Source organism: Durio zibethinus, chromosome 10 (genome assembly GCF_047325235.1).
Source record: "Durio zibethinus cultivar Kanyao isolate XHJ-2024 chromosome 10, ASM4732523v1, whole genome shotgun sequence".
Taxonomy (NCBI): domain Eukaryota; kingdom Viridiplantae; phylum Streptophyta; class Magnoliopsida; order Malvales; family Malvaceae; genus Durio; species Durio zibethinus.
In genome coordinates, this window is record NC_143171.1 from 4,320,553 (window position 1) to 4,346,025 (window position 25,473).

The 25,473-nt window shown below is 33.2% G+C and overlaps 3 protein-coding genes across 3 annotated transcripts; 2 read left to right on the forward strand and 1 right to left on the reverse strand.

Moving 5' to 3' along the window:
• The first annotated feature begins 3,499 nt into the window (after positions 1-3,499).
• Positions 3,500-6,369, forward strand: LOC111292320 (uncharacterized). The gene is made up of 3 exons (XM_022884634.2): positions 3,500-4,023; positions 4,115-4,272; positions 5,905-6,369. The coding sequence occupies exons 1-3, from the start codon at positions 3,774-3,776 to the stop codon at positions 6,028-6,030; spliced, it is 534 nt and encodes a 177-aa protein (XP_022740369.1). The 5' UTR covers positions 3,500-3,773; the 3' UTR covers positions 6,031-6,369.
• A 1,791-nt stretch (positions 6,370-8,160) lies between these two features.
• Positions 8,161-12,445, reverse strand: LOC111291674 (zinc finger CCCH domain-containing protein 40-like). The gene is made up of 5 exons (XM_022883535.2): positions 12,282-12,445; positions 11,701-11,864; positions 10,633-10,902; positions 9,482-9,705; positions 8,161-9,115 (listed from the first exon to the last, which is right to left on the reverse strand). Exons 2-5 carry the CDS (start codon positions 11,803-11,805, stop codon positions 8,257-8,259), a joined length of 1,458 nt encoding a protein of 485 aa, XP_022739270.1. The 5' UTR covers positions 11,806-11,864; positions 12,282-12,445; the 3' UTR covers positions 8,161-8,256.
• Positions 12,446-12,607: 162 nt separating this feature from the next.
• Positions 12,608-18,492, forward strand: LOC111291673 (transmembrane protein (DUF2215)). Its single transcript, XM_022883534.2, has 12 exons — positions 12,608-12,768; positions 13,040-13,259; positions 13,378-13,535; positions 13,627-13,772; positions 13,876-13,938; positions 14,083-14,175; positions 15,009-15,170; positions 15,286-15,392; positions 15,536-15,705; positions 15,821-17,438; positions 17,541-17,664; positions 18,265-18,492. The coding sequence occupies exons 1-10, from the start codon at positions 12,663-12,665 to the stop codon at positions 16,084-16,086; spliced, it is 1,491 nt and encodes a 496-aa protein (XP_022739269.2). The 5' UTR covers positions 12,608-12,662; the 3' UTR covers positions 16,087-17,438; positions 17,541-17,664; positions 18,265-18,492.
• Positions 18,493-25,473: the final 6,981 nt, after the last annotated feature.

Consider the following 25,473-nt stretch of genomic DNA (forward strand, 5'->3'; position numbering starts at 1 on the left):
GATTAGAATCTCCTTTCTTTTCTTTCCGGGGAGCAAATCTATCTTCAAGTGTATGGCCATTGGAAGTAAGATTACAACTGGAATGACATGTCAGGATGTGTTTCATTATTATTTTTTAGGCTTGTCCTTGGACCTTGATTGATATTAACCAGATCCCCTTTATTGCTAAACTTGGTACATTCTTAAGGATATCCCATTGATTAATTACAGAAACTATGGCCAATTCTGTTTCGTTTACAGAAGTAAAAATTAAAAGGATTTGCCTTTTGCACTAAATTATTTCATTAATTTTTTTCTTTTTTGATATATACAAAATATAAAATATTATTACAAATTCTATAATAGAATATTTTTCTCCGCCTTTTGGCGAAGCTTATATAACCCATATAGCAACCACATTGAAGTTCAAAATCATGCCAAACTCTGGGGCTAATGTCTTTTATAAATAATAACTCGGGATACTTATTCCCTCTTAATCTTGTTCGTAAAATTAAAAATATTTTGTTAGAAAAAAAAATAAAAGAGTGGCTGAATTTGGGCAATTGGGCTCCAAATCAGTAGAGTAGAGCTGGGTCAATGGCTCCATGCCCTCTGTTTGGGCCTGAAAATAACTTCGCTTTCTGAAGGTAAACCTGTGGGCTATTTTTAGTAGTATGCCTGAAGTTTCCCATTCTGTAAAAGCCGTACCGAACCTCTTAATTACATGCTTTATATCAATATATATCGCTTGGTAGAACTTTTAACCCATAGTTGACGGAGGAGAGAGGTGGCGATTGTGCATAGAAATGATTATTGGCAAATTATTAATTATGCGGTGGGCTGGCGGTGGAAAAATTGGTTACAGGAATAAATTCATTGCCGGGAGTGGCCCAAAAACATGTTTGACCAGCAACTAAAATCGAAGAAAAGATGGGAGAGTTAAGAGTCATATGACTTGGGAAAATTAAAACCAAACATGTTCGCCATGATTGTTGGCTAGCCTAACTCTCTAGCTTGCTTGGCATGGAATTTACACTAGTGAAGAAATTGAGCATGTGCAAGTTAGTTAATGTTCCACTGTCTTTTTTTCCTGGTACATTAAATTTCCACTTTCACCATTAAGAATCCATGCCACCAAAACCAACAGCCAGGGTCTATCAATATCTGTTTACGAAGTATATTTTGTCTGCTCATCATCTTACCTTAATCATCAGGAAATATATCTGTTTAGGTGTAATGTTGCTGGGCAATAAATTGATAATTTTTCACATCAAGCTCCAATGAAGCACAATAGTAAAATTAGAAAATTTCTTATTTTGTCACGTTAATAAAGATTGAATATTTAATTTATAAAATCTAATAATTATTATATATTCTGATTCTGAAATAAAATAATCTCCTCTCATTTAAAATTTTTTTGCACAAAAATAACCTCTTATAGCATCAAAACATCAATAGAGCACCAAAAATTGTAACTCATCTTTTCTTTTTTATATAAAAAAAAAATCAGTTATATGACCTGTAGCTAGAATTTTGAACTTTTAGTTTTACTAAGTTCAATTATTAACTATCTCAATTATTAAAAAATTAACCTGAAAAGTAATTACCCAACCAAGAAAAAGAATAGGGGAAGTAATCAGTATCAAAGAAGGAAAAAAATTGTAATTTTGTTTATGTATAGTTAATTTTTTTTAATGACAATTACACTAGCCACTAGGATATGGAATCAAACCTTACTTTTAGTGGAAGAATTAAAGTCGAAAGAAGATGATAGCATCATGTTATTCTCAGTTAATAACTAATTATTTGATAAAATTCAATTTTGGTATTAGTAGAAAGTGGAGGTTTATTGAAAAGAGCTAGCTTAATTAGAAAATACTAGCCTTCAATAATCAATATTTCAAACCCTCAATTTATAATAAGAAACTTATGAAAACTTGTAGTGAAAGTATCTTCAACTTTAGAGGGAAAATAATGATTAAGATTTAAGACCCAAAAGTGAAATAGACATTGTACTTTTTATGATGATTCGTATATTTATGTAATATAAAATATTAAAATTTATATATTTATATTATATTTTACATATAAATTATATATTATAATTCGTATTTATATAAAAATATAAAATATAATTTTTTATTTTATTAAATTTATATATAATTATTATTAAAATTTTAAATTATATCATTTTTATATTTTATTTTTGTATCATATTCATGTCATGTCATCGTATTATATTTTAAATTATTAAATCTAAATATATTTGATGGAAACCTTTCTTATTTTCACTTGCTAAAAAAATCGAATATCTAGATCAGCCCTAGATCCTTACAACTCTTAGGATTAGTAAATGCCCCTTTTCATATGTATTTGCACACTAACCATAATATTTTCATTTTCCCTTTTTAGGGATATTGATGTAGATGTTTTAATTCTTTTACTTTTTCATTCCACTTAAAGTATTTTTATTTTTAAAATGGTCATTTGAATCACAAATTTTACCTTAAAATGTTAATAATTAATTAGATCATATATATATATACATATATCTATGTATGTATATACATATGAATATATGTATATTTTTTTGTTACTTCCAAAAAAATATCAAATTGGATCTATTTACGTGTGCCAATAAATCATACTAATTCATGTATCATCTTATGATGCAGTAATGAGTTGAGTTGTTATATTCAAACTATAAATCGCTCAAAATGAAAAAGTAAGGTAAAAGTAGGAGTTTTGAATTTTTATCTCATAAATTCGATCATGTGGAAGATATCTTGAAATCCGGTTTTGACGTGACTTAATTATAATTATAAAATTTTAATTGAAATCAGATTTATTTAATTAAAATATTCGTAATATAATCTACTTATTAAGTATAAGTTAAGCTTTAATTATTAGGATTAAATCATAATACCAAGTTTGTGTGATAACTTTTTTTTTTTGAAGTTACAATTGTAATATTGAAAAAAAGGGTACAATTGTAATCAAATATTAAATTTATATTAATCAATTATTATACTATATATAAATTATAATTATTAAATAATCGATTAATAAATTAAAATATAATTAAATAATTGAATTTATACCTAATAAAATTTAAATCTAAAGTATTCTCCTCATCGTTAAACTAAAGCCTGGTTGAAGTGTGACGACTACCTTTAAACCAAGCTTGCAAAGTTCAAAACTTAAATTTTGCATTTCCCCGTTGGGGTAAGGAGGCAAAAAACCCCGAGCCTAGGGTTCCTGTGTGAAGGGGGCCACTGGTCCTTTTCCATTTATAACAGTGGCAAAGCAACCAACCTTTTGTATCAGTTGACAACGATCTCATTCAATTGGAAGAAGATCTCCGTTTACACTAGAGGCCCTACTTTTACCCCACATCTTCCCTCTAGACGCAACCCAGGTGGTTTTTGCAGGTCTAACACGTCTCCCTCTTAGCCCCATATAACGCACCAAGTAAAAATCCCTTCAGTCCACTGTTCAGCATTTACGCTTCATTTTCATCATTACTAGCTTGCTGATATAAGCACCTAAGACCCCTTAATTTCCTTTCATTATTTCTCCAAACCACCACATCCTTTTCGATTTTTGTTTCTCCTTCAAGCCAACCCTTTCCTTTGCTTTCGCATGGCGTAAAACTTCTCTGGGTTATTTCACCTTAACGTGGATAACGTCGAAGTGTTCCATAAAACAATACGTTCATTGTTCTTGAGTGTAGTTGAGTTTTGCAGTGAAGGGTTCCTTCTTTTTTTTTTTTTTGTTCTTCTCGAAGTAAAGATATGGGAAACTGTCAAGCAGCTGAAGCAGCAACGGTCGTGATTCAACATCCGGGGAACAAGATCGAGAGGATTTACTGGTCTGTCAGTGCTAATGAAATCATGAATTCAAATCCAGGCCATTACGTTGCACTTGTGGTAACCTCACCGACGTTAAAGAACGAAAATGGCATGCCATTGAAGCAGCTCAAGCTCTTAAAACCAGATGACACTTTAGTAATCGGTCAAGTTTATCGACTCATTAGCTTTGAAGGTAATTCATAACTTAATTTTTACGTCTCTATAGTTTGCCAAAGGCACCTTCTTTTCTTGTTTTCTTGATCTTGGTGGGTTTCTTCTTTTAGATGTTTTGAAAGAGTTTGCTGCAAAGAAGTGCGTGAAGCTTGGAAAACTGTTGAAACAAGGAGGGCTTGGGATGGATTTGAAGAGAAAGGATTTGCCAGCTGCTTCCAATTCGAATCCAAAACTTAACTCCAAATCTGAGAACTGCAGTTCTGTTAAGGTAATAAAACAAAGCTCAGACTGTAAACACTACACTTTCAAGTTTCCTGTAAAATCAGCAGAACTTGTCAGAAAGGATGAGCTAAGCTTCTGACATGAGTATTAATTTGGGACTCGAATGTCAAGAAATGTAATTAAATTTAAGTACTAATAAATTACTGTTTAATGTTGGATTGGAATTATGGGCCTTAGTTTCAAGTCTTGAGAGGTAAGGATGGGTATTTTTTCCCCCTTTGTCATTTCGATGCAGAAAAGTAACTTCATGGTAAAAAAAAAGAACTAAATAATATTTGAGTAAATAAAAAAAAAAGGTGAAAAGGAAAACCTGCATCTACAAAGTGTTGTCATAGAGCATTTTTTTTTTCTTTATGGGTTGGTGAGTTAAAAATGTTTTCTTCTGAAATTTGAGAACTTTGGAAGAATCTGAACTTTGTTTAAACAACAGATCTCGAGGCATTTCTCTGAACTTTCTTTAACCAATTGTTTAGGTCCCTTTTCCTGGTATCTGATTATTCAGTGATGAGTCACACTAGTCATTACCAATCTTGCTTTTTGTAGAAACCTTATGAAATAATGGCATATTAATCATGTTACCAAATAGTATTTCTTTTTTTATTTTTGGTAAGACCAACTAGTATTTCTTTTCTTGGTTGAGTTACCCTTTTACCAATTGGGTAGGTTTTATTTCCAGATGCCTTTCCCTTGTGGTAAATGTGGTTGTAAATGCTAGCATTTAACACATTTAGACCAACAATGGCAATGCCAAGTCAAGGTGAATTCAACTATTTGTACTTGAGATTTGAGATAGCCAAGTCAAGGTTAAAAAAAGGTGGGTGATGGGAAGTAAAGACAACATTATTACTTTGAAAATGTGATATATGATATATCTAAATTCTACTACTTGTACATATATGTATGTGAATATAGAGGACTCTAAAACATACATAGGATAATGTTTCTAGATGAATGTTAAGATGTGATCCTCTTATTGTAGCTGAACTTACAATTAATGGTCATTCTGAAAAAGAAAAATTAATGGTATATTGATATAATAATACTAACAAATAGAATCAAATGACCATTTATCACCATTCACCATTCACCATTCACCATGCATTTTTATGCAAGTTTCATGATGTTACTTGTATATGGAGACATAATTGTTGTTAATTATGAATGTTATACTTTCCGAAAAAGCTAGAGCTTTTTTAGTGGGGAAATATCTTAAATTTTGTTAACATGAAATGACTCTATACTTTGTTTGTATCCATTGAGTGGTGAATGCTTGCTTGTGCACGTGTGTGCCTTTCAAAAGTTAATTAGACAGGAGGTGGTTGATAGTTGTCCATGAGAATTTAGTCCAATAACTTGTCTTCTTCCCTTGTAATCTAAGTGTTAATGCAAAGCTTCCAATTGAATGGATAAGTTCAGTGAACAGGATCCATTTTTAGTGGAAAACTTGGGTTTCAATTTGGCAGAGACCCCACAAACTTCTATACAAATCAATAATGGAACCCCAAAAAAGTTTATGGAATTGTCACTGTCTCATGGGTGCCTTTGCCTTTGTCCTTTTTTTTTTTTCTTTTTCAATCTTTCCTTTCTAATTTCTCCCTCCTTTTTCCGGGTGGTGCAGGAAGCTAATATACTGGGAAGCAGGGGTGGTGGCAGCAGCAGCAGTAGGTACATGGGAAGGTATCATGGTGGTGGTGGGGGGCAATGGAGGCCAGCCTTGCAGAGCATTGCAGAGATTGGAACTTGAACGCACGAGCAAAGCTATATATATATATATATATATATATATATATATATATCTCTTCCAGGACTGCTGCATGCTTCCCCTGTCATTTTCTTTCTCTCCCCGCATTAAAAAAGCAAACAACTGTATAAGCCATAGGCATAAGAACCCATCCTTTCACTCTTTCCAATACCTTCATATTATTCTCTTTTTCTTTTCCTTTCTGAAGATTCTACAATGTTATATCAATTTCTAGTATTAGTTCCTACTAGATTTAGAGGCTAGAGTTCGTGTTAGATGTAAAACACTTTGGACAGTTAGATTATAAACGTAATGAGCTCTTTCTATCTGTTCTTTTTATAATACCTGATTGATAAAGTACTTTTCTTTTCATTTCAGAATTCAAATTCGAAACTTTTAAATATTTTCAAGCCAGTAAAAAGAATCGCTGATGGTTGTCTGAAAAATAAAAGAAACTGCAGGTATTAAATTTTAAATTATGGATTTATTGAATCATAACTAGTGGAATTTAATAACTATGTAAGAAGAATCAAAAGTAAAACTCTTATCAAAGAGTAAAAGAAACACAATCAAATAGTATCTCTTCCATTTTGTTATCACAATTAATTTATATCGTTTCTTTGGCAATGGGTATTAGTAGAGGGCCCCCAAAAAGGAAGTGAAGACAAAATGCAAATGTGATGGTCCAAAGCTTCTCGGTGGGGAACTGCAAAAACAACAGTAGTAGTAGTAGTAGTAGTACTATTGTTTGCTGGGGAAAGAAGGGATCTATTATAATAAAGCAATTGGGTCAAAATTGCTTCGGTATTTCCTCTCAAAATACTTGAAAAAGGAAAAAAAAAAACTTTTTCTCTATATTAAAAAGCAGTGGTAGCATTCAAGTATTAGGATGCAAAATTTGTAATTAATTGGGGGACCATCGTCTCATTTTCATTGCAAAGAAACATTTTCCATGTGGATACTCATTGAAGTTTTTCAATGTTTTGTGATTCAATTTAATTGAGAGAATTAATTCTAGAAATATATAGCTATTGTAGTTAGCAACTATGTTTTTCTTTTCAATTCTTTGACTTAAATTCCTAAATTTTATTAGTTATGAAACTACGAATTAAATAATTCAATCTATAATCTATTCATATAAAAAATGGAAACATAATGAGGTTTGAAGGAGCAATTAAAAAGAAAAGATGATATATTAAATAATTAAGTGAAGAAAATGGCCATAAAAAATTAAGTGAAGAAAAGGTGTTGAAAAGGGAATTAAATAATGCTGTTGATTATAGTTTCTGTCATATTATATATCATTAACGACTGGTTAAAGAAAAAGAACAGAGATTTACAGCAGAATGGCACCAACAAATGGTAGTGCGATGCCCACTTATATGACTTTTTTTTTTTCAACATTATAAAATGTTACAATGTTGTTTTGTTTTGTAGTTCGAAACTTTGAATAATTGATCAATCATAAAGTTTACTTTCCCCTTCTTTTGATTACATTCTCCCATTTAGTGGATCTTTTGTCCACCAAATTTTCTTGGGGCTTGCATGTTGGAGGATTTGCTGCTTTTAGTTTTTTTTTTTTTTTTTTTTTACTTAAAAATAGGTAAAGGAGGCTTCCTCGGTTCAAGATCAAGACAGATCACAAAATTCAAAGAAATTTATATTAGATTTACACATATATCAATCAAAAGAGATTGTTGATGGTGAGAGTTACTAGTTTTTTGCGCTGTCGAAAGAATGTCTTGCACATTGATTTGGTCGGTTATTCATCAACACTTGTGGGTTGCCTTGCTTGTACTTTATAAAGCCCTTACTGTATTAGCATAAATTTTAAGAGTCACGAGATATTCATTGAATGGCTGTGTTATTGACAAGCGGAAGAAATCAATTTGCATTTGCATTGATGCTGAGTTGAAACATGAACAGTCTCAGAGGAGTTTGTCGGTTTCAATTCATGGGCGTTTGTTGTTTTCATTTTAAATGTTTGACATGCCCTCGAGTGGAAAACTCATGGTTGATGGTACGTATTTTACAAATGAATTTCTTCAAGTTTAAGCTTGACCTAAACGTGGGCTAAGCTGAGCATAACTCACAAGAAAAGCAAATTGATTGCTAATAAAAAAACACTAAAGATAAATCAAAGAAGTTTTGCAACTCAAAGATAAAAATATGTTTTAGGGTTAACAAGTTGCATTATTATGTTAGCAAAAACAAAATATGGCGAGACCTTCACTGATGAGATGACTCAGATGCGGCAGATGGCCCTGGAACTGCAGGTGCAGAACCTGATGAAGTAGACGCTGGTGGTGCGCTTGTTAAAGGTGCACTCACTAGAGGTGGAGGCCTCAGTGGCCCAGAATGTTGATAATGCTGAGACGACATCTGAGGCGGAGGCATTGCCGAATGATACGGTGGATACAGCTGGTAAGGTGGCATTGGTTGCATGTACCCATATGGTGGATAATGCTGATGAGGATACTGCCCAGGTGCGGGTGGCATGCCTTGGTGTTTTTCTGATCCAGATTTGTTCTCCCCATCATGAGATGGAACCAGGGCACCCATCCTTTGAGGATCCATTGATGGATAGAAGGCTCTATCCAGCTGAGGTGGAGGTGGGATATTAAAATACTGCATAGGTGGAGCTTGGTCCTGCACGCCAGGCCCAGATGGCTGGAATTGATTCTGCTGCTGAGATATTACTGCCCGAGGCAACATTCCACTATGAGCCACTGCAGCCTGCTGCCTGGCTCCCTCGGAGGTTTCTGACTCAGGTCTTGGTGCCTGGGGCTTACCCCACATTAGCTTCAGCCTGAGACCCTTTATGACTAGCTTGTTAGAAAGCTCTTCCGCAGCCTTTTCAGCTCCTTCTCTGGTTGTGTACGTTACAAAGGCACATGCCTTATCCAGCACCATCTTTATCGATTCTATTTCACCATGGGCATAAAAGTTATCCCTCAAATCTTGCTCCGTAACCCTTTTATCAAGCCCACCAACATAAAGGGTTTTAATGCTTTCATCCTCAGGAGCCTCCAAAGAAGGCATTTCACCAGCCTTGTTAAGTAGCTTTAGTGCCACTGGATCATTCACCCTGCAGCAATTTAGGGGAAAAGTAGCAACAAAAAGTTAATCACAATATTAGAAACCATCAAGCACTGAAAGCATCAATCTGCTTGGGTAAGCAGTAGGTTTGTCGCAATAAATATTAAGTTGTCAACATATTGCAGTATTATCATTCATATCTAAAGATGAATATTAAAATGCTAAAAATATTGACAAAAAACACATCAAGACAGAATAGTTCATGGGTATGAACATGTCCGACTCACCTCCCTCTCCACACCCAAACACATTTGACAATTAACAATCAAATTCACACAAAAGGGGAGAGCAAAAGAACATATCTTGTTAAAAGACTAAGAAGTATGACGTTAATGAGACTACACTCAAACCTTACCCATAGTAACGGTCTTTTATATTTTGCTGAGACAACTCCCCAGTTTCTGGCATCTCATGCCTGTAAGGGCACTCAGCACCTCTTGTACATTCACCCCGCACATAGAAACTACAAATATGTGCTCGGTTTCTTTTATAGTATGGTGTTGTTCTCTGAAGCTTCAGAATAGTGTCATTTGGCCGTACCTTCCCATACGAGGATTCATAATCTAAACCAGCTCTGGCCTGAAAATCACAAATTTACTTAAGCATAAGAGAAAAACACAAAAGGAAATAGGAGACGATAGCCACCTTAAACAAATAAATTAGGCATAATTAAAACCGTCAAACTCCATCTCTTTCGCGCTATCATTAAAAATCTTAATTCTGCTAGAAGATTCCCACATCTATAGAGTTTTATTTCCATGCATAGTCAAGAAAAGAGGAGAGAGGGAGAAGGCGAACATGAGATATTCAGCAAATATGGAACAGTAATTATAACATAAACAGCACTCCATAACAATTCCAATGTTTGTTAACATATCTTACAGTTTCCTTCAAAATTCTATGCCTATAAACCTGAAGCGGAAAAGCTATAACATAAGACCATAAAAATTTATTCTCATCAACAGGTGATAGTAAATGATAACTGAAATTACCACAAATCCAAAACCAAATCCAAATCCAATGAATATTCTGAACTCAAACTCTTAGCATGAAGTAATTGCTGGTTACCATGAGGAAAAGGAGGAGATATGGGAGTAATACAACTTGAAATAACAACATGCTAAAACTACAGCATCAATGAAAAACTATATACCAAAATTCACATGTCAACTGAAAAAATGTAAATATACACTTATGTATGTTTGACATGAACATGATAAAAATTCAACTTTCACAGTGTGCAAATCTCTAATAATGCATGATAGAAATGAAAAGAATCTTTACAGCAAGTTTGCAATGCCAATGCTAAACGCTTCAGCTATTGTGATGATAACTAAAAGGACTGCATTCTATAGAGTAAACAGTTTACCTGGAAATTGCTTGAAAATTTTTATATCAGATGACACTTTAACTAGCTTTACTTTCTTCATAAAATGATACTTAAAGATAGCCATTAAGTATGAAGACACATAACTACTGGCCAAAAAAAAGTATAAAGATACATACCCTACGGTCATGCTCCTCGGCGAAATACTCTCTATTCACATCACTCTTTGGAATGGTATCATTGGAATTTATACTAAGAGCAGTATCCCGAACTTGAACTGGCAATCCGTATTCAAGATCTAAAAGGCAGACTTGACAAACATTTTTCAACTTACTGCATGTCTGACAAAGCTCAGTTTTCTTATACCTTGCATCACGACCAGGCCTCCACCTAAAGACTGTGAATGGTCGTGTACAAATCTTGCACTCCTTATCATAATCTGCTTTAGTCTGTAGTGCAAAGTGTATAGAACCCATGAGTGTAAAACACAGAAATTTTCATTATTTAAGGAACAAAACGAAATTAAACATTATCAGAAGACTCCACGGTGAATTTATAGGTATAGAACCATAGTCTAGATGAAGTAATCTTCAAAAACCTTTCTTACCACTTATGAAGATGCTTATTTGTGTTATCTCAACTAATGCAACAGTGAACATAGACAGAACGGAAATTTTCAAAGATGTCCATTTAGTATTACTACTAATTCCTATATTACAGTGTAAATCATCTTGTTATTTTAGTGTGAATTCATTTGGAAGAATTCATTCCATTTTTAATTAAAGGTTATAGAAGTCATAGAATTTAAGCATAAAAAGCAAAGGAACAATATGATAAGTCTCCAAGTTCTTCCCTAGCAAAAATTTGCAAGAGTCAAGACAAGTACAGTAAAAAAACCTGCCCACTTAAACTCAAATTTGATTACCAATGTGTAATCATTGACAATTTCCTCTGTAAAAATTTTGATTTATAATTTTGACCACATTATAGAAAGTTTTTCTGTATTTCACAAATCTGCTCCCATCCTTATACACGATGTATAGATATGCCTACAAGCAAAACCATAAAAATAAATAAAAGGTAAAACCCATAACAAAATCATATCAATATTTCAATACATCATGAACTTATAATTTAGTTACTTAAAACTTAGCTTTTCGTTCCCATTGTAGGAAACAATTTAAAATTCCCCAACTGAGGGCTGTAGATTTGGAGAGAGAGAGTATCAAAGAGAGAAGAATTAATACCATTCGAACATACGGATTGTCACCAAGGCATGACTCACAAATGATAGGGAAGTCGGAGCGCTCCCACCCATCAGCCTCATGATCTCTTAACAATCTGTGTGCCATTGTATACTTTGCAATAGGTCTTGTAGCTATTCAAAGCCTTCGATTTCTATTTCCTTAATCTTAACCCGAGTAAGAAAAGAAACAAAGACAGGAAAACTGTATCAAAATCTGATTAACAATCTTCTAATACGAATTTGCAGGCATAATAGAAACCATAAAAAACCAATTAAAGAAACACACCAAATAGAAATACAGATTCTTTAGCAGACTTTTCTTACTATGGGATTGGAAATTTGTATATTAGAAGCATATACTCAATTACTAATAACCACAATAACTCAGATAAAAAATGCGTATCAAACTATTTCAATAACGTTACAGCAATTTCAATTTATTTTTCCCGTCTTTCCGATTCACCTGAATGAATTAAAATCATTTAATTGATATAAACCAACAACAATACGAAAATCACAAAAAAAAAGAGAAAAAAGGTTTAAAAGAAGGACAAAAGTTGAAAGAGGGAGTCTAGAAAGTACCTGAACCGCGATGAATACGGTGGACAGTGGCGGTGAAGGTTGTGGTAGGGGCGTCTGCGGTTGAAGCTCAACGGTGGAAGCGATCTGTACATGGAAGCGAGGGACTTATCGCGGGCCGCCTCGAGGGACAGATAAGGGATTGTCTTGCGCCGTTGGATTTTTTTTTCTTTTTTCTTTTTTTAGTGTCTTTTTTGTGATTTCGTGTTTGGCACAAAAGGGGCCCAGTCTAAGCCCAAATTTCAACCGTCATTGGAAGGTGGGTGGATCTGGTTCCGCCAGCCCAAAGCTATATAAATCCTTTGAAATAGCAGAATTGCCCTCAATATAAACTCGTATTTACAAGCGTGCCTTTTCCTCAGATCCCTCAATCCCGGTAGAACGATGGTTCCCGGGAAACGAGTCCGGAACACGGCTTTGCTTCTCTGTCTTACCTTCGTTGCTTTTTCAAGTTTTTCTTCCGTTGCCTTTTCCTACGAATCTTCTTTGGGTACTCTCTCTCCCTTTTTTTTCTTCTTTCTTTTTGTATTTTTATGTTACCCCTCTAAATTCTACGAATTAGGGTCTCGTTTTCCCTTGTAGCAATTAAAGAGTTGATTTTTGGCGAAATTAGAGGATTAAGAAAGGAATAGTTCAAGTATCTTGTCAGTTAATTTGTTGGATATTTTGTTTTGTGACATTTTTTTTAATTCCTCATAAATAATGGAAATTTTTAAATTTTGATTATTGGAATGGCTGTGGTTTTGTTTTTGTTTTTGCAGCTGTTGGGGAGTTCAATAAGACATTGCAGTTAACTCCTGGCTTGCAAGTGGAGAAGTCTCCAGGTTTAAAGCCTGGAACTAGAGTTGTTTGTGAAAGAGTTCGCATTGATGGTTTGTCTAGGTTTAGGAATCTGAAGAAGTTTGCTCATTCAGTTAAGGTGAAGGTTTCACAAGGGAATTCCACCCTACGCATACCGAATGTTGAAGTTTGTTTCCATAGGTAAGTTGTTTCGCATAAATACTTTGTTGAATTCAGTAATAAGCTCATTAAAAGATAGGCTTAGAAGCTTTCCTTGGGCTGAGAACAAACAAAATTTGAACTGTATTTCCAATTGCAGGAATGCTTCACTTGGGATAGGGATGTGCCCTCAAGGCAAGTGGGAGAAGGTTTCAAAGGGTTTATGGGCTAAACCCATGTCTCCTTTTGATCACAAGCTCTTAGATATACGGATGACCAGTTCATCCACACAGACCCTTGAGGTGTCCATTGAAGAGGGTAAGTAAAGTTTGTGATCCTTCTATCTTTGTTGCTTTATGTCTTGACAATTGAAACTTGTTCATCTACCCTGTTCTTTTTGTTTTTGCAGAATTTTTCCCATATCGTATAATACTTTTAATATTGGGCATTGTGTTGTGGAGTGTGTCCTATACCCTAAGCCAGTCATTAGTATTTTACTACAGCAGTGCCATGGCAGTTGGGGTCATCCTTGTGGTATTGATAGTCCTGTTTCAGGTAAATAAAGTAATTGATAAATTAGTTGAAACTTCTTCAACTTGCACTCGCCGTCTGTTGTGCTATCAATCTCTGACATGCTTAATATTCTTATGTTTGATAGGGAATGAAGCTTCTCCCAACTGGTCGGAAGAACTCACTTGCAATTGTTATATATTCATCTATGGTGGGTATAAACTGTACAGCCGAGGTTTCCTTTTCCTGGTGCTTTTCTTTTAGTGTGTGTGTCTGCAGTTCCATATGCATGCATCTGTGTTTGCCTATGTTCTCTTTAAATTCTTCTCACATATGATTTTTTTCATTGTTTTAGGTTGGTTTGGGATCTTTTCTTCTCCGCTATTTACCAGGATTGTTGCATTCGATACTTTCAGATATGGGAATCACTGAAGATATGTATAATCCTGTATGTAAGTTATCCTGTAGATATTTTGTACACTTTCTCCATGTTTCTCTATGATGCAGAGCATAACCTCTAGGATGTTTCAGCTATTAATTATATGTTGTTATCAAATACTATGTTCATGTTGGATGAGACACCGTGAATTTGATCGGGTAACAAGTGAACCATGAATGATGGAACTTGGTAGCTGAGTTAACAGATCTCATTGATTTTGGCTGTCAAATCAAACTATTATTCATATGATATTATTGCTTAAAATGAAATGGTAAAATCAATGTAGAATTGCTAATATTCTGTTCTGTTAAGGATTCATTTATATTGAATTCTTGCTGTTTCTAGAAATTATGGTGTTTAATTTATAATAGTTGTGTGAATTATTTGAACTCTAGCTATTCTCTCCTCTTCTTTTGTTCCCCTTCCGGTTGTGGACAATATTTTATAGTTGCATATAGGTGTTCTAAAGTAGCAAAAAAATCCACATGCTAATGTTAACTTCAAAAAAAAATGAAAAAAATTCAGAATTGAATACTTGATTTGCTAAATTCCTTAGATTTATATCTTTATTCTAGCTGGAGCAGGAACTTTACAGTCTTCTGATTTCTTTGTCTTTAGAATAGAGTTTCTACTTATACTCTATATTTCACTTGGTTCCAGATTTGCATAAGCATTATTTTGTTGCTTCATTTTTAACTTATAAGTGGTTGTAGTTACATGTGACATGTAGTATTTATGGCTTACTGGTTTAAACTTGTATCATTGAATGTGGTAACTGGTGATAAGCTTTGCAAATTATGTCCTGATAATATACTGAACTACTTTCTATGTTGAAATTTCAGTTGGCTATATTTCTGCTGGGTTTTGTTGTTCTGGCTGGAGCTTGGTTGGGCTTCTGGGTTGTCCGCAAACTTGTCCTAACTGGAGACGGGTCAATTGACATAAGCACATCTTACTTTGTTGCTTGGTCCATACGGATAGTGGCTGCTATAATGATGCTTCAGGTTTTACTGCCTCATAATCTCTATAACTTTCTTGAATTCAATGAAGGTATCCCTCACCAATGGTTAATTATAGTTTCATTCTTTGTTAATAATGTAATATACCATATCATTGCAGAGTTCTATGGATCCCCTCCTTGCAGCAGAGGCATTTTTATCTGGGTTAATGCTCTCATCAGTATTGCGTAAAGTCACTAGATTGAGATTCCTTCGCCGTGTGTACAAGTATGTTTTTTTTTCCTTTTCTTTTCTTTACCTTCATAGGGCTTGGTCATTCTAACAGTATAAAATCTGCTTGGATTTCATCTTTTGTATTTGTTCCTTTTTGGTTGCCATTAGATCTAACATTATGTGGATTACTTCTGCAGGAAGTTGTTCAAGTTAGCCAAAGTCATTGGAAGAAACACTCGTATTCCTGATTTATCATCAGATCCATATTCTCATGATGAATATACATGCAAGAGACCTGAAGACTCTAATTTCCTTAAGCGACGGTCTAAACACTTTCCCATGGCTTCTTGTAATACTTCCATGCAAGGTTTGCTCGATAATTTTGATCCTTCAAGTTAGACATAACCTAAGAAAAGTATTGTCTTTTGTCGATTGATTATGTCAGAAAACCACTTAGGTATTCTTTGTTACCATTCCTTTAGGTATTACCAATACATCTCCTAGTCAGCTGTCAGATATGGACTCTTACCCTTCCATGATTCACAACACACCAGAGAGGAGAAAATTTTCAAAAGGTGAGTGGGAGAAGTTCACAAGAGACTCCACGAAAAGGGCCGTTGAAGAACTTGTTTCTTCACCTGATTTCAGCAAATGGGCAGCCGCCAATGCTGAGAGGATCACTGTAGCACCCAGCAATAGTTCTACCAGTGCTTCTGCCCGAAATCGTTGGTGGTTTCTTTGGTCTTAAGTAGCTAATTGTCCATTGTAGATTCAAGGCAGTGCAGTTGAAAGATGCTGGCAAATTCAAAACAAACATTCGGCATTTTAAGGTTTGATGGCCGAAGTTTTGGGATAACTAAGAATGATGTCAATGTTGTACTAGATATATAAAAGTATAATTCATGTACAAAATCTTGTGTTAGATCTGGGGACTGACTAAAAAAGCAAGTTTCTCTTCAACTCTAAGCCATTAGGTAGGTGCCAATTCTATGTGATGTAACTTAGTACGTGACTGAAGGATATCAGGTAGGGAGCCTTATTTTTATTGTTATGAACTTCTAGATTTTGATATTTTCAAGGTTAGAATTTAAGTGCATCTCACTTAAATTTCATGTGGTTTTCATGTCTTATTTATTTGGACGTGTATTATATAAAAGAAAGCAACGTTTTTCTCCAAAAGAAACATAGAAGGGGTTATTATGAAACGAAAGTTACGTTTGAAGTAGCGGCCCGCTTTTTTATTTGAATTTGACAAATTATACAATTTAGCGTACAGTTGAAGGGATAAAAAGCTAGGTGTTTTAAGCAGAGTTTCAAACTCAGAATCGATTATTTAGGATAAAAAGTTGAAAACCAAGACGATAAGAGTCAAAAAAGTGCTTCTAAAATAAACAAAAGAGAAAATTGACGCATAATTTTGAAAAATACAGCCAAAAGGTACATTTCACATCATATCATGCAACGGGTAAAATTTGCCAAATGGATCATGATGTAAAATGCATGTTTCGACAATGGATGTCGATTTTCTATGTAAATGTGCCCATTGCTCTGCTGGACTGCAAAAGAATAATCATGGCCTCAACTCAAATGAAGTGGGAATAGCTTAGTTGGCTGGGCGGTTCCACACTACAATAGGGATAAAACAACTTCTAGGTGAAACTCGGAAGCCACTCTTCAACTATACATTGAACTGTGAAAGATGCCAAATTCCTATTCCTTTACTTGATGGTGTTCATCTTTTATCTTTTTCTTCATCATAAAAAGCTGAAAAAAGAAAACAGCGTCTATATTCGTCCGTTGTAGAGTGAAGAGTCGGTTTAGCACCTATGGAAACTTCTTCCAGGCTTCCTTAGGCTTACCCCTTTTACCGATTTATCAGTTACCTACATAAAATCATCCTCGATTCTCAAGAACCCAGAGTTTGTTTTTGTGTTTTGGTCCAAGTCTTCTTTTACTTTGTTCAGAAGAAAAGCGAAAAGAATATCAAAACCAAGAAATTCTGTTAAGAGAGAGAGACATTTAAGAAGAAGAAGAAGAAGGAAGTAAAGATGAGTTACTACAATCAGCAGCAACCTCCTGTTGGTGTTCCTCCTCCTCAAGGTATTTGTTTTACGTTTAGGATAAAGGATATGGTTCTTGAATTTTGGATTTCTTTTCTTGTTTGATTTTGTTAGTGTTACTGTTATTATTATGGATTTGCAGGGTATCCTCCAAAGGATGCATATCCACCGCCAGGGTACCCAGCTGAAGCTTACGCCTACCCTCCTCCACAGTACGCAGCACCTCCTCCTAGGCAGCAGCAGGAAACCGGTTTCCTTGAAGGATGGTAAAAGTTCTATGTCTCTCTTTTATCTGTTTCAGGCTTCCAATCAAAACTAGTTTTGTTGTTAATCAATTCCATCCATGTCGTGTGCACATAGGAGTGTATGATTTATTCTGCTTCTAGACCATTGATTTTATGATCTGCGAGAGACACTTGTTTTTCCAGGGCTTTATGATGGTTGATTTTGTCTAATCAAAACAAAACCTTATTCTTTTTCCAACTCTAGTATGTAGACTTTGATACTTCGTTTGGTTCATGGGAAATTCTGCTCGTCTTCAGCCATGCCTGGCATGATATTCAGGAACCTGGTTTCCTACATCAGGATTCAGTCTTTTGCTCCATGGAAAAGGCAATCAATTCTCAATATCACTTTGTCGTCCAATGTACTGGCATTGTCAAGCTTAGCCGGTTAATTTGAGGCTAACTGGACTACTAATCTTACTTGTTAGATAACCAGGAGAAAACAATCTCTCTAATTAAAATGGTATATGATAAGTTTGATTACATTTAATACATGAAGAGGCAACTCTTGTAAGTAATTATATTTAGATATATTTGTTGCAAAACCCAAATTGACATGATTTTGTCTTGTTTCTTCTGCAGCATAGCAGCTCTCTGCTGTTGTTGCCTTCTGGACGCTTGCTTCTAAGGAGAATGAAGAGATCAGCTTGGTCATTTGTCCATAGTTGATCATTTAATATGTTTTTAGTAGATTAAATCAAGGGAAATTACTTTTATCCAATGTGTATGGATTTTATTTATTCGGATTTGAATGTAGAACATGAAGATTTTTATCCCTTAACTATATCAGAACATCTGTTTTTAATTCAACCAGTAGCATATATTTGATCTTTTCTCATGCATGATTTTGTAATGTGATTTGTGAAGAAAAAGCCTGGAATGTTGCTTCTGGAAAGTGGGAGAGAATAGCTTCTCATTTTTCTCACATGCCGTGAGGTTTTAATTCGATTCCTTTCTCCTTCTTCCACTTCCCATCGGGCATCTCTCAATTACTTTTCAACCCAACCACAGCTTATTAATGATGATTTTAGGGTTTTTTTTTTTAATTTTTTTTTCAGATGCTCTTAAGACGTATTTAAAAAAAAAAAGTTTGAAGCATATAAAATTTTACATTTTTAGAACTTTCCGCAAAAATCAAATTCTGATTGATAAATAAAGAAAACTCGTCTTTGAACTAACTTATTATGAATATTTCTTTATTTTATTTATTTTACGAATTTGTACCAAAAACATAATACAAATTTTCTAAACTTTTATCACTCTATTCATAATTAACGAAGTTTAGAAACTTCGCAAGGTCATTTACATATTTATTACATATCCATCCAATCAAATATGCTAATTACATGTTTCAATGTTGATTTTTTTTCTGTTATAAATAAGTATAAACATATAGATCCACTGCCATTTTGAATTCCCTAAAAAATTGATAATACATATTTATATATTTCTATCTTAGATTTGTCGGATATTAAACCTGCTTACGAAAATTAAAAATTTCTTCAAATTGATAAATGACGATATTCTTCAAATTATTAAAACTCGAGTTCGCCGGACCTAGTTCAAGTTGGGCTCAGTTTTCAGCAAAGTGTAACTTAAACATTTCACTAGCCCAACCCACCAAGATCAATTTAGGTTAAGTCAAACCCATAAATATTATGAACAAAAGTTTTAAGAGTCGAAAAATTATTCTATTTCTAAGGTGGAGATAAATCGTCAATTTAAATTTATAGATTTTTTTTTAAATTTTTTTGAAATTACAGATTATTTACCAATAAAAAAATTTGAGGGTTTGAAACTATATGCTTTTGTATCTAGACCTTAAACCTTAAAATAAATTTTTTTTCATCAAAGCTATTAGCTGTTGAGAAATCAAACATTGCTTAAAGGACCAAAACAACTTAGTTTTACTCAACAACTTCGGCCAATGGTCTTAAAGACTGAAGTTGTGGTAGAAAACAACTTGCAATATGTCAATATATTTATTTATGCAAAACATGTTTTTCATTAAGTTTCTCACCTTTGCTTGGTCTTTTTTTTTTTCTTCAGCTGAATTTCCATGATTTTTTTAGTACTAAGAATAACGATAATATTGTCAAATTTGAACTTAAAATTTAGTCAAAAATTGTGCAGCATTCCTTTTTTGAAATTTGTGACTTTAGATTCGACTCTAATAATGCAAAGGTTAATTCAGAACTCTATCCAATGAAATAACAAAACATGATATGCACAAAGAAAAAAAAAAAGGAACAGATCAAACTAGAAAAACACCTGTTTTTGTTGAAAATTGATATGAAAGTAGACACCTGAAAAGAAAAGAAAGACAAAAGATAAAAATCGAAAGTTAATTCAATGTTTGTGTCCGACACTCAAATCAAAATGTGAAAAAGGAGGAAATTAAAAAAAAAAAAAAAAACATGTTAGAAATTAGTGATTGAAAGAAAAAAAATGAGTGATCTAGATTACTTAATAATTTATTCGTATTTGTGTCATTTTGTGACTATTGATGACCGTTTTATTCCAATGGTAAGAACATTAAATATTTAATTCAACGGTAAATATGTACGGATGACCCAAATTTTTGAAAAGCTGAATTTGTAAAAGTTTCCTTCAAAAAGTTGCACTTGTTAAAAAAAATTATTTAATAAAAAAAAGAAACCGTCCAGATAATATATATTTTTAAAAAATACCAAGGTAATGGCATATTATGTCATAAAGAACATTAAGTCGAAGGCATGCATTTTGAATATTCTTGATTCGTGCTTTAATATTTTCATATGACATCGTATGGTTATTGTTTGTGTCTAGTTAAGCTGAAGGGATAAAATTATAAAATTAGAAGAAGAAAAGAAAACAGTTAAAAACAGAGGTTATGAATGTTTTTAATTTTTTTATTTACATGCTCAAATCAAAAATTAATTATAGAGAAAATTAAAAAAAATAAAGAAAATAGAAGAATATAAGATGATTTAAAATAGTATTTAGATGATCCAATTTATAGTTAAAAATTAAAGGATGTCCAGCAATTTAAATTGTCCAAAGTTAATCTGAAAGATAATTTGAAAGATCAAACTGATTTAAATGTTAATCATTCACTAAAAGATAAAAAGTCAACATTGAGAGAAATTTATTACGTACATTAATAAAGTGATCAAGTCAATATAATAATATGACCTTAGATGTAGGTCGGTTCAAAAATTTAAAATATCTCTATTGTTTATTAATGATTTTTAATAAGAAAAGATAATCAAAATATTTTTTAAATTCAAAAATACTTCTAACCATTATCAAACTAAAAGCAAATTAAGTGATGATCGGTGCTCGGTGAAGAAAAAATAGCCTTTAACCAAAATCTTATAATTAATAAATACCTTATTGATCTAACTAAATATTAGTTCATATAATATGTTTAGCGATTAAATTTTTAAAAATTGTGAGTTTTAAAGTAAATTTTAAAAAATCGAGTGATTTCTTGAAATTGTTAAAAACGACAATTAGGGATAAGAGAATTCCTTTTCGATGAAAGAACATCCCTAGATGCCAAAGGAATCTTTGATGAAATAATTCATCACAATAATGCTCTTATTCTTTTTTTGTAATCAAAATGTCCCATTTCTTCATTGATTTTAGCCTTCGGGGGAAGGACAGTTGAGGGACCCTGGCAGTTTTATTGGTAGTAAATTTTTTGCTACTTTGAAGTCCGTCCGAGCCGAACGGGGAATACCATTACCGTCAATGGTCCAAACTTGATATTTTTTATTCAAATCAAACTCAAATTATTATTTTTAGACTTGCTTGATGGAACAGGGATTTCCCATCTAGGTATGTTTTAATTTTTTTAGAATTATATATATAATAAAGTTAATTAAACAGTAAAAAAATCAATCAAATGTTAATGAATATTAACAAATAATCAAAAAATAATACCAACCGAACTGCATTCACTGACTTGAAAAAATAATATACAAAAATTTCTTATTTATATAAATAAGGTTCTCATTAATTAAAGAGAAAATCACGCTGTAATTACTTAATATAATATTATAATTATATCATAATTTTATATATTATTTTAATTATAATATCATAATTTTTAATATTATGTTTAATCATAAAATTACATTAGTACTGCGTAATATTAAATTAACACTACAATTGATGCACTAAAGGTACATACAGGAATTATATATTAGAAGAAAATTTGTACATTGATTGATTTTCCAAAAGTATATTTTTTGTATATTTATTCAAATCTTTACTAATTTTTTTTTATTTTTAGAAAGGAAGCAAGAAAACAAGTACATAGTCATAAATACTTCGCATTAATCCCATTCATATTGCAGTTGGAACCAGAATCTTCCTTGAAATCAGGACAGATGCATTTGAATTTCCGGGAAAGCAAGCCCGAAACAAATTGTATTTATATGCTTGTTCCATATTTTCATTTTATTTTTTATTAAAAAACAAAAAAATAGTAAAAACACCGATCAAAGAAAACTTATTAAAATAAAATCAAAAGTAATTATAAAAATTAACATCAAAGAAAAAAAATTCCAGCACACGAGGATACGGTATTCGGATTTGAGTTACAACTGAATATATACCTCACATGTATGATACACATTCTTTTCATCTCTGAACATCCAACAAAAAATCTTTTCTTTCTATGTTTATCAGCTTTAATAAAAAAGTTTAAAGTCCCAAAATCATTAAAATTAAAATTGATCTTATTGAAATTGTTTTTAGGTGTTTGTTGAAGGGAAGTGGCATAGAAGTTGTGTGAAAGGAACTTGGAGCTTACAACAAAAAATCACAGTCAAAAGGCACTCAGATTTGATTTTTCGAAATACGCTCCAACATTAAAGTTAATAAAATATTATAGGTTTTGATGAGAAAGAAGGTATATAGCAATTATTAAAGAAGGTTAATGAGGAAGAAAATCTGATTCATATTATACCTGGCCTTCTTTTACCTTATATATGAGAAGAAGGATAATGAGATGATCAAAACAATTGATAGTTGATAATAAGGCTACATGAAGCTTAAGAAGGGGTTATATAGGTAATTGTTGGCTACATTTAATAATTTTAAATAAGTATGAATTGTATTTAATGATCTCAAATAAATTGGAAATCAATTGAATTTATTCTAAAATAATGCTTTGATGGAATATTAATTGAGGTAATTTGGAGAGCCTATTTTATGGTAAAGAGTCTGAACAACAACCCTTACTTGTGGAGATGTGACAGTATTGACTTAGCAATAAAGAAAGTCAACCTTGTTGACTAAATAAATAGATACAATAATTACCTCTAGATTTAAGAAGGGTTATAAAGTGACTGCTCTCAGACCTTTGGAAAGAGCTTAGAGAAATGTGTTGGATGAGAAAGCATTGTGGTAGGGGACGTTGGTTTGGTGAACTGTGTTGATAAGAGAGAATTGGTTGTTGTTTATGTTGCTGTTTTCTGCCATTAGGGTTAACTACAAAGGAAAGTAAGTGGCATCGATGAGCAATCACCTGATTGGTTCTCATGAACCTTACCCCTATAGGTGTTGGGAACTTGTCTTTGAGAAAATGGTAATGACCATCTTTGGCTTCTTCATCAATGGCTTGCAGAAAATGACATTATACATTAAAGGCTAGTCTGCAACAAAGAAATCTACCATAACCGTCAACTTGTGTTCTTTATCCCCTATAGTGAATAGTAGATTGATAGATCCTTTAATTACGATGGGTTGATTGGTGAAACCAAATATGGGCCCTAACGCTTCAAGTCATTGTCTAAAAAACACATATACTTAAAGGCTTAGTATTGGATAAGGTCTACTGCACTTCCATTATCAATTAAGATCTTTTGCACTTGAAAGTTGACGATGGTTGTCAAGACCATGATGTTGTCATTGTCATTATCTTTCAAGATGTTAGTATCACTTTCATAAAATTTTACTTTTTGCATCTAAAAGTTGGCAATCGTTGCCAAAACCACAATATGATCATTGCCATTATCTACTAGGATATAAGTGTTATTTTAAAAAAATTTTACTCGCCAATCGTCTATTTTTAATCTTTTAAGGCCACGTAGATAGCCATGACATTACGTAGGTGGGATTGAACTTGGACTTGTTGTGAGCATAATTTTTTGTTACGCCAATTATGACGTGGATTATCCCATAAACTAGTAGCTTGCCAGTTACCTTCGCTTGGCGAGCCTCTTCTTCTTGCTTGAATTGATTTCTATCTTATTGGTGGGTGGGCATGTCCATTGATGGGCAGATTGATGTTTGGTGCTTGTCATGGCTAATAGAATGATTATTAATTAAGCTATCTAGTCTTTTGATCTCTTTTTAAGGGATATGCACTCATCAGTGGAGGGCCCCATGTTGAGTGATAATTATAGTGTTGTTTGGTTAAGGGTTGATTGTTTGGTCTTTTAGGTGCTAATCTTACTTGATTTGGTCTTTGATTAGTTTTTTTATTGGGTGTTGGCATTCAAGGTTCTATTTGTGGTTTGGTAATGGTTAGGGTGTAGTTGAAGGATTAACTGGTGCTATATTGCTAGCATTTCCTTCTGGGCTGGTCGTGGGATTAGCGATTGTTATGGAATCACTAGCTAGGGGTTTTCGTTTGCATGTTATCACCTCGCAGATGTTTTGAACACCGATTATGCCTTTTAACTCTGTTTGCAACCCAAAAATCTTTCATTTTTGTAAATTTCTAAGCTCTCTTATAGAGCTGATACAGTTGTTCGGGTTTTGTTTTCAATAAAGGAATATCTAAAGTGATTATATCTTATTCTAGAGGTGAATGCTTGAATGGCCCATTCTGTGTTTAGATTTTTTATCTCTAGGATAACTATGCTAAACCTTTTCAGGTACTATGTAAAGTTTCATCAAGTTTTTACTTTACAGCTAACAAGTTTGTAGAAGAGCATACTGTAACTTTGCTACTAAGGAAATGGGTAGAAACCATATACTAAATGTATCAAAATAGCCAATGGTCATTATGGCCATTAAATAGAACCACGTGTAGGCTTTGTCTTGCATAGTTATAGGAAAACTTTGTATTTAACTACATCTGAGGCATTATAAAGGTCCATAAAAGTCCCGAAATGGTCTAGGTGATCTTTAAGGGTTAATGGCTTTATTATAAGTTTTTTTAGGGAATTTAAAGGAAGTGAGGATGTCATCTTGTTTAATAAGGATGGTTAAAGGGTTATGGTCATCTTTTAACCACTGTAGATCTTTATATTTTTTTCTTCTTAATGTTAGCCAATTCCTTTCGTAAGGTTGCCACAAGCATTGCCAGCTTGTTTTAGGGTTGAGGTTGATAGAGGTTTGGTTTTGTGTAATGGGTTCGATGGGGTAAATGTTGTCTTAAATGGGTTAAGGATAACTTTCATTATGTTAGGGGGTACTTGGGTGGTTTTCAAAAAGAAAAGGTAGAGCTTTTTTTTAGGTGAGGTCTTTCTAGTGAAGGTTGCTGGGTGGCTTGCTAGTTTTGTTAGAGTAATTTTTGTTGGATACTATTTGGGCATTTAAGAGTTGGATCTGGATTATTAATGCATGATAAAACTTAAAAGAAGTTTGTTACATGTTTGTTTGGTATATGGGAATTTATGGAGCTGAGAATGTAATAGATTTGGCATGAGAAATGTTTTGCTAGTGAATAACATTAATTAACTATGAATACAGGACTTGCAAAAAGGGTGGTTGAGAGGTTGGGTTTGAGGGTTTAGCAGCAGTGGTGTGTGTAGATACCCTAATTAGTTCGGACCCGAGCCCATTGCGCCT